Source organism: Dermacentor silvarum, chromosome 3 (assembly GCF_013339745.2).
Source record: "Dermacentor silvarum isolate Dsil-2018 chromosome 3, BIME_Dsil_1.4, whole genome shotgun sequence".
NCBI classification, from domain to species: Eukaryota; Metazoa; Arthropoda; class Arachnida; order Ixodida; family Ixodidae; genus Dermacentor; species Dermacentor silvarum.
In genome coordinates, this window is record NC_051156.1 from 225,115,181 (window position 1) to 225,124,171 (window position 8,991).

At 44.4% G+C, this 8,991-nt stretch overlaps 1 protein-coding gene across 1 annotated transcript in view; it reads right to left on the reverse strand.

Annotated features, from left to right (window-relative positions):
* LOC119446800 (solute carrier family 25 member 36-A) overlaps positions 1–3,455 on the reverse strand; it is a 39,471-nt gene extending 36,016 nt beyond the window's left edge. Inside the window, exons 1-2 of the mRNA XM_037711356.2 lie at positions 3,290–3,455; positions 805–1,089 (exon numbers count right to left, since the gene is read on the reverse strand). Coding sequence (XP_037567284.1) covers positions 805–1,089; positions 3,290–3,330 — 326 coding nt within the window. The 5' untranslated portion in view covers positions 3,331–3,455. The remainder of the gene's footprint in view (positions 1–804; positions 1,090–3,289) is intronic.
* Between the last annotated feature and the right edge of the window lie 5,536 nt (positions 3,456–8,991).

The following is an 8,991-nucleotide window of genomic DNA, read 5'->3' on the forward strand; positions in this document are numbered from 1 at the left end:
TATAAAATTTGTTTTCAAGAAAAACATGAACTTCATAACCTGGTGTACATCCCACACGTACTGCGCAACCAAATGCAGCCATCAAATTATACATTGTCAATTTACAGATCCGAGAGAGAAACCAGTCCATGTTAATCAAGTTATCCAGAGCTTTGATGAACGATCAGTATAGTCATGAACTCAGATTTTAAGAGCTTTATACGGCTGCTAGGAAACTTGAAGGTGCAAACTGGAATTGGCTAGCGCAAGACAGAGGTAATTGGAGATTGCAGGGAGAGGCCTTCGTCATGCAGTGGACATAGAAATAGGCTGATGATGATGATAATATGGCTGCTTGACACTGGTGTCACACGTTCAGTGTCTATGATCAGTGGATTGTACTTGCGCCAAAATTACCAAAGTCGGCTTGCGTTGACGAGCGGTCAGCAGTGCTATACTGTACAAGTTTCTCTACACAAAGGCGATTATTAGCTCACAGTAGGAAGCAAGTGTGCTTTCTGGCAAATCTGAGTGGACTTGCAGAAGTCCGACGAAGATAGCATTAAAGGGACACTAAAGAGAAAACCTTTTCTACAATAATGGAAAACCAACTCTTACCATGAGAAGAGGCTTGATAAGCCAGTGAAAATGAAAAATGCCAATCTCACCAGGTGACTGGCATTTGATCTTCAGTTTGTCTTCTAGTATTCAACATATTACGACAATTTTCGCGAACGTAGGGCTCTGAAAGAATACCTCATCAGTCTAAACTGACTTAATGTTTCTCTTCAGTGTCCCCTCAAAGTGGCCACGGAGGACACTCACTTCAGGCAGCGCCATATTCCTAAGGAGGGTGCCCTCGTGGCGGTTGCGGCGGCGGCGGCGCCGTTGGTGTTGATCACCGAGGTGGTGAAGCCGCCGCTTCCACCGGTCGGGGACGGGGTGCATGTGCAGGCGTTGAGGCCCAGGCGCTCAGCGAGGGATTGGACGGCCACAGGAGAACCGCCAGGCCCGGAGGCGACGAAGTGGAAATTGGCTACCGACGACTGCAGGCGCGTCTTCACCACTTCCAGAGGGCAGGTGGCAATAGCACCGGCCGTTCCACCCAGACTGCGCAAGGAACACAGCTCAAGTCAGCACGATGCCGGCTGTAGAAAGAAATACGCTCGGTGGCCGGAAGCCCCTACTTCCTTTATTTTGAATGCACTCGCTGCAGTGCACCACTTGGCAACATTCATCGAACATTCACAGTACTACGGGGAACCTGCGAACATTATCTTTGAACCACTCTCGTTGTAATGTTAAGTTGCTCAGTGATGCGCAGAATTTAAACGCATCTGCTGGAAAAGCACGCCTTGTACAGGGCACGTGACAAGTGCGCAAGTTTTGTGCATGTTGACAACGATTCTTTACCTAACACAGAACAAAACCTACGCTCTCTCTCTCCCCCTCCCTTTCTGCCACCGCGAAATCTCTCCGAAAACATCTGCGCACAAACGAGCGCACGCCGGTACGCTAATCACCACACTTCCGCACCTCGCGAAATGCAGCATGCACGCGAGGAGAAGTCGACATCGTTCTTGCGTGCGTCACTGGGGTGCTTTCCTTAACCGAGTCTACCAGATCACACGAAATGCGAGGCAAGTTTCGTTTGCTGTCCTCGCAACGAGCCCGGCCACGCAAAGCTCGAGCGAACATTTTCCACACGTTTTCCTTACGTACTACTGCAAATAAGAATAATAAAAAAAAAAGGGGGGGGGGAGGGTGTTGTAAGCCCCCTCTTCCTAAGTAGTGGCGACCGATACGTGCTTCCATGAGGCAGCCCGCGAAATTACAGCAGCACTCTCCAACGCCGACGGGTTCAACGATCAACGGGCTTGCCTCATGTCAACAACGAGGAGCCCGAAGCAAAAAAAAAAAAAAAAAAAGGCAAATATAAATTCAGAAAAGGCAAACGAGCTCCACTACAAGCATGCGTTTGAGACGTCCCCAGCGCTCAGTTCTGCATTGAAGAATGCCGTAAGCAAGTCTCTGGACCGAAGGCCTTTTCACCACACCCACCCTACCGGAAAATAAAACTTTCTCTGCCTCGTGTTCTGCTCGGTCTCCATTGTGCGCCTTACCAAAATACGCTGACATAGCTTTTATGACGATAGTAAACAAGCTAGTGAAAGAGGGCAAAGCGCAGAAGACACTCGGTCGGGGAAAGAAATATAATATTAATAGAGCAGTAAGGGGAGGGGTGTTATTCCGACGCTTTCCCGGCGCCATTCGGAGAAGCATAAACCATCGATGTGCACTCAATCTAAATACACTCTCGATAGACCGACTGCCGGATTTGTGCGGGTGGGCTGACATCCTGTTAAAGGCATTCACCGGTAGTCGGACAACAGAGAACCATTGCAGGAGGGGAGAAAAAAAAATCGTAAGGCCAATAACACATTGGTTAAAGACACATCCTCCGCCTATCACCCACTTTGTAGAAATTAAGTGAGCAATAAAAATGCCCTTCACAAGTGCAGCCACCTCTTGTGAGGTCGGGCAAAATAATGCTACAACTGTTAGGTGCGAATACTGTAAACAAACGTGAGATGTATAAATGTTTAGCGACTAAAAACACGATTTATCTAAAGTTGCGATGAAAACACGAACAATCGCGGAGCCCGTTAACGCATGAACTGCTCCGTCTGTGCGAACGTGACCGACACCGCGTCCGCACGCCGTGCGGCATTCCCAAACAACAACAACGCGTCCCACATGCTACCAGCTGCCTAACGATCTGCCAGAACACAACTCCTTGGAATCCAATTCAGCAGCACGGGAAGAGAACACGAAATCGCCTCAACAGATCATTAAGGCAAGTTAAAACATGCCAGACAAAGGGCTATGCACAATGTATTGCTGCGATCTAGGTCTTGCCTTAACGCTGCAGTTTTGTCGGAAGACTTGGTTCATTTATTACGTGGAATAACTAAAAATGCGCAGCTGTCCGACGCACACGGTCACGATGCGGTAACGCACGACGACACAGGCAGCACGTTTGCGAGTACTACGAAAAGCCAGGTTCTAGAAATAGCTGAACATGGAATGAAGCTCCCGGGTCCACTCTCACCACCGTGAGAGTCCATGGCTTAGTAGTTAAGATCTATAATGTAGAAGGCTTTCCAGCGAGACCTCACCGGAATATCACGAGAGCACGTCAGAGCGAGCTGCGACGTTGCTTGCCGTTCGGAGTCGCATTACGGCAGCCGCAGCACGATTGACTTGGAATTACGTCGACGGTAACAGCTCGCTTCTGTGCGCAACTTACCCTCCAGCCAAGAGGTGTATTATGGCATCGTATTGAGACATCCCATCCAGAACACATCAAGCCGCACACAACAACACTCGACGCTGCTCCTGAACACACTACTGAAAATTTTTACAGGGCTGCGGGCACGCATCTCACAGCACCACTGATTTACCGATCACTTGGCGAGCACGTGAACACTGTGCCGGCATTGGCTCTCCGAGGTCACGTGGCAAAATGTTTACCACCAGAGCAGCAAGAATAAAAAGACGCCCTCTAGAGCGCGCCGTGCTCGGTTAAATGTTTTGTTACTAACATTTGTGTGTAGAGTTTTTGTTCACGTAACGCACAAAAAATTTGAAAATATGTTTATCTACGAAAATAACATTACTTCAGCTATCAGGCAAAAGGTGGCGACAGTAGAGTCGTGCCGCCTCTAACGTTTTTAGCCTCCTCGCCCGCCGCTAGCTGGGGAGGAGGTGCGCATTCAGGCGTCCTACGCTGCCTACGCCCTACCCGCGAGTTCCTCGCCTCTTTCTTTTGCTGTTTTTGCGAGGCACCAAAACGCAGAACTGCGCCTATGACCTAACTGCGTTAAAGGATGAGAACAGTAAAAGAGCGCTATTGTTCAGCCTTACTAAACTTGGAACTCTGGCACTCTGGAACTGGCATTCGTACTTTAGGGCTCCAAAAGCACCTGCACATTCAGAGTCCAGAAAGCTGGCTTCGCCACACGCGTATACAGCCGCGATGTATTGACTCTCGCTTCTGTATACGTACCAGCTTATTCAGGATATTCATGGCGACATAAAAAAAAATCCCCTATGCCGTTTCAGGGGGAGACAGATTTATTTCAATTTTTTTTTGGAGGGGGGGGGGGGGCATCAGAGATAAAAATAAAAGCATTGATATGATTCTGGATATTTATGAGAAAAGCAGCACCAGAAATGTATACAACATCGAAAGAAAGCCTGCTATGTACTGAAAATTACGAAAAGCTGAGAGTAGGCGCGCTCAGATTAGCAAGGCCATGCAATGAAAGCTTTATATAAGAGGTCGCGGGTTTGATTTCCGGCCACAGCAGCCGTATTTCAATATGGGCGAAATGCAAAAATGCTCATGTACAATTTGGTACACGAGAAGAACCCCAGGTGGTCAAAAGCAATCAGGAGTGTCTCACTATAATCAAATCATGTTTCTGGCACATAAAATCCCAGAATATAATTATCATTTTTTAAAATTCAGGGGGCAATGTTGGCATCCTGAAGGACGAGCGGACAATGCCGTGACAATGCACTTTCATGCAGGAAAGCACCAACATTTTTAAAAACCTTGCGGACTTATCTTGTCGCCAAACAATTGCCATCTTGCGTACACCTCCTTTCAATACTGCTGTCAGCAGTGTCACGCCGATACAAGCATGTGTTCGTGGCCAAAAAGTACTGGAAGCGTTGGCAGCACTGCCAGTGTTTGAAGAAGAGAAGCGCGATTATTGTTTGGGGACAACATGGATGAGCCCCAAAGGGTGCAAACTTTTCTTTGAGTGTATACATATAGAGTTTTAGATTTTGCATAGGCAAAGTTAAGGGATGCAAACCAGCTAGCTTACAAAAGAATGCAAAGAGGTATGCAAAAAAAAAAAAAACCTAAAGGAGTACAAAAGAATGCAAGCCAGGCACGTCAGCGTTTTGCAAATGCAAAGGGCCCTTTGGGCACCCAAACCCGTTTGCGTATACAAAATCTGAAATACCCTTAAATGCAGACAATTTTGAATCTACTCCAGTGCACAATGCGTTGTTCCATTTCCATGTTGCATTGCATTTGTAATTGCAACTTACTTTGTAACTGAATTTTCACAAGTGTGAGTCGGCACTCGAAGGTGTGCTTTGCAAAGCAGATATGCAAGAACTCCTGCACGTGAGTGCATGCAAGGGTTCACATATGACTACTCAATGCTTAGTAATAAGTGGCTACAGAGCAATTATGCATCGCACTTTCATGTACCATATTTGTACGTATATAACGCGTCCTAGAATATAATGCGAGGTGGGAGTTTTGCCTCTCAGAAAAAGAAAATATATAACATATTACGATTATTACATGAAGTGATGCTTCAAAGAAACAGTAAACAACACATAAAAGTGTATGGCTGCAGGGCGCTTTCTTCATTGTTACTGCGAACTGTCGTCACAAAGTACAGTGAAAAGACGAGTGCATGCACAATTTACTCATTGTCACTGCTGACGCTTATGTCACTGTTGGCGAGAATGGCGTTGTCCTCCATGCCACCTAGGTTTTTGGATAAGCAGCACTTCAGAAATGCCCATGACACAATCGAACATGGCCTTTCACGTGCTCTGTTGTGGTCCACTGCGTGACTTCCAAGACTTCCAAGCCCCAGATAGAGTGCGAGAAAAAGCACTATGTTCATGTCATTAACTTGAATAATGCGAGGTGTGTTCTGAGGCCATAATTTTGGAAAAAAAAAACCTCACATTCTACTCGTGGCAATACGGTAATTTCGTGTACCAAGCATTCTGATCAGGTATTTCCTGTTCGTGTTTTAATTTATAGTTTAGGTACATACGTGTTCCTGTATGCAGGGACACTACGTATGTGTAAATACACTCCAAGAAAAGTCTGCACACTGTGAGGCTTATCTTGTCCCCAAACGATAATCATCATCAGTCTTGCGTGTCTTTTCTTTCTTTAATGCTGCATGCCTGGTACTTTCAGGTCACAAATCATAGGGTTTTTTAGTAAAAAAAAACTATATGCCAATAACGGCATGCATTAGTGGCATAGCATGACACAGCATGCATCATCAGCATGACACAGCATTCGTGACAGGAAAGTGACGAGTGCAGAGTTATCAAGAAATGCAAGGAAAGCAGCTGATTATTAATGTTTGTGAACAAGATACACCTGAAGAGGTCTAAACTTTTTTTTTTGTGTATGTTTTATTACACCATTTAGAACAAGCCTTCCTCACAGAATTCAGCCTAAAAAATGATGCCCTTTAAAGTTTATCTTGTGTATCTGCTTGCACAAATTTTTATCCATTTTGTAATGCTGTGTGCCTGGTACATTTCATTCTTATGTGCGTCTCGGCATGCTGTAGCGTTTATGCAGCAGGAAAGTAATGAGTGCAATGAGCTAAATAAAGCAAGTGCACAAAATTTTGATTAGGATTATTATTGTGGGACAAGCAGGGATCATCGTCATGCCCCAAGGAAAGTTTGAGGAAGAAGCCCTAGCCGTTACAAAAAAAAAAAAAAAAAAAAAAAAAAAAAAGCTTCAAGCACACAAGTGCCAACCAACTAAGCTTCAAAAAAGTACGGCAACCAGGCTAATGAAGGACTTGAGCTTGGACACGCTTCATAAAAGGCAGCAGCAAGTTCCTTGGAAGCCTTCTTCAGAGGAATGACACACAGGCCAGACTGTCCGTTGAGAATGATAGTTATGGAGAAAGGTTCATGGCAAGGCTTCAGTGTATGTTACTTACAACAGCTTCAAAGTTCCTAAAAGATTGAAAAGCCGTTCGTCATTAGCAGCTATTTCAATATCATCAAGGGACTCAAAGAGGGAACAATGAATAGCCCACAAGCTTTTCAATTGACACAGAGGAGCTATTCTATTTCATAAATCACTGCAAACTGTCGTGCTATGTGTGACATGGTAAACAAGAATAGTGAAGTCCCATTGCAAAACATCACAGGGGTAATCGGCGGCAACTTCCTTGCTGTACTTATGTTTTACCTCAAGTCAACAGCCATCAGTTTCAATGGCCAGTAGTATGTAAAAAATACAGGAATATGTATCGGGTCTTCTGCAATGTTAGTTTTGTGTTTAGCACCTGTCCTGTGCACTTTGTATTTGTCCTCATCTTTTTGCACTATGTCTTTTACTCCTAAGTTATGTCTTCTGTGCAGTTCCCGACAGAAAAATAAGAAAGGAAATGCACACAGTGTTGATAATGATCATTGTGAAAAAATTAAACCCTAAAGGGTGTAAAATGTTAGAGTGCTCACTCAAACAAAAATATGCACCCTTTGGTGCTTACCTTGTCCCAAACAATATTTGTAATCTATATTGCATGCACTTCCTCTCTTTAGTGCTGCACACCCATAACTCTGTCAGGAATGCTATGTGATGCTGATACATGTATTCCTTTCATGACTTGTAAGTACCAGGAGCATAGCATTAAAGAAAGTAAATTCACGCAACAAAAATGATGATTATTGTTTAGGGACAAGATAAGCCCAGACAGAAACGTAGCGAGTGTAGAGTGTTAAATAATGGAAGTGTATGAAAGATTGAGGATTATCATCATTAGGGCACGAAAGAAGCCCAAAAGGGTGTAAATATTTTTTGTGTGTGTAGTGCCAGGTGCATCTGCATGACTGACTTTTTCATTGCCTTAGTGTCTATTTCCTTGAAATGGAGCATATAACCCCTTCAGGCATACACAACTGTGCGTGCCAAGAGAGTGCATCAAAAGCAAAAGCACTGATGAAAACAATGGTATTCAAGACATATCGCATACATAATAAAACACTTCTGATTTGACATGTGCTGCAAGTTTGAATATGCATGAATTGCTTTAGTAAAATGAGTTGGAAAGCAGACAGCTGTATGTTTGCTCAAGGTGTCAGTATGACGCCATGTGGCAGGTTCATTTCTTTCACTGTTTTTCCAATGTTTAACATCAGGCATATTTTTAAAGTGGCTGGATAGGCTCTGTTCAAGTGTGAAAGTCATGAAAGAGTGGATGTTTCCATATCTAACATTCCTGTAAGAAGTTCTTGCATGAAGTCCACATTCTGTAAACTTGGCAAAACTCACTGAAGAATTGAAAATGTGTAGCCTGTTCTACAGCTGTACGCTTTTAATGATTCTAAAGATGCAAGAAATGTGCTGAAGGTAAATTTTCAGTGGACATAACTAATCGCACCTGAAAGGGATATGCTGTATGCGATAAGTTCCACTATGTGTGCCCATCTTTATATGCACATAACGAAGCTATAAAAGCATGGTGGGACCTAAATGAAGATCATATAAAAAGAGATAGATAAAAACAGAGAGTGAGATGGGGGGAGGGGCACAATAAAGTGCATTTGTATACCAAATATTTACTGGCTCATAGCACCAACACTTACATGAACGTCTCTTCAATGCATGTTATTACATGCATACACTTTTGACCCTTTTTGCGGAGCAGTTTGTTCTAGAGAAACGAGATGGTGCTTTTGGGGGCGCACCGTACGTCTCCTCAGCGACCACGCACGAATAGAAAACCATTACCACTTCTACCTCGCTTCTGTGTTATCAGCTGTCCGAAATACAATTGAGTTTTCGCTAATGCACTGTGCTCCAATCATGTTGGATTGAATCATGTGGATTAAAGACTTGTGCAGTAGTTGGCTGCAAAAATAATGACTGGCATATTAAGGAATGTAATGAATATGTGTGGCCAAGTTCGCGGACACGTTTCTGGCACTTCGAGATGTGCGGCTTTCCTCGAGGATACAGAAATTTGCTCATCCGCCAGCATTGTATCGCTAACCTTCAAAGAAAGGGCTTCAGCTCAGGTACGTCAGCAAGAGTGAGTACCGCTCGTTAAACAATGATAAAGGGAGTAGCGCCGCTTCCTGTCATATAGTAGGTTTCGCACACTGTATCTACACACCTTTACCCCCAACTGGCACAGAAACTTATGCCCA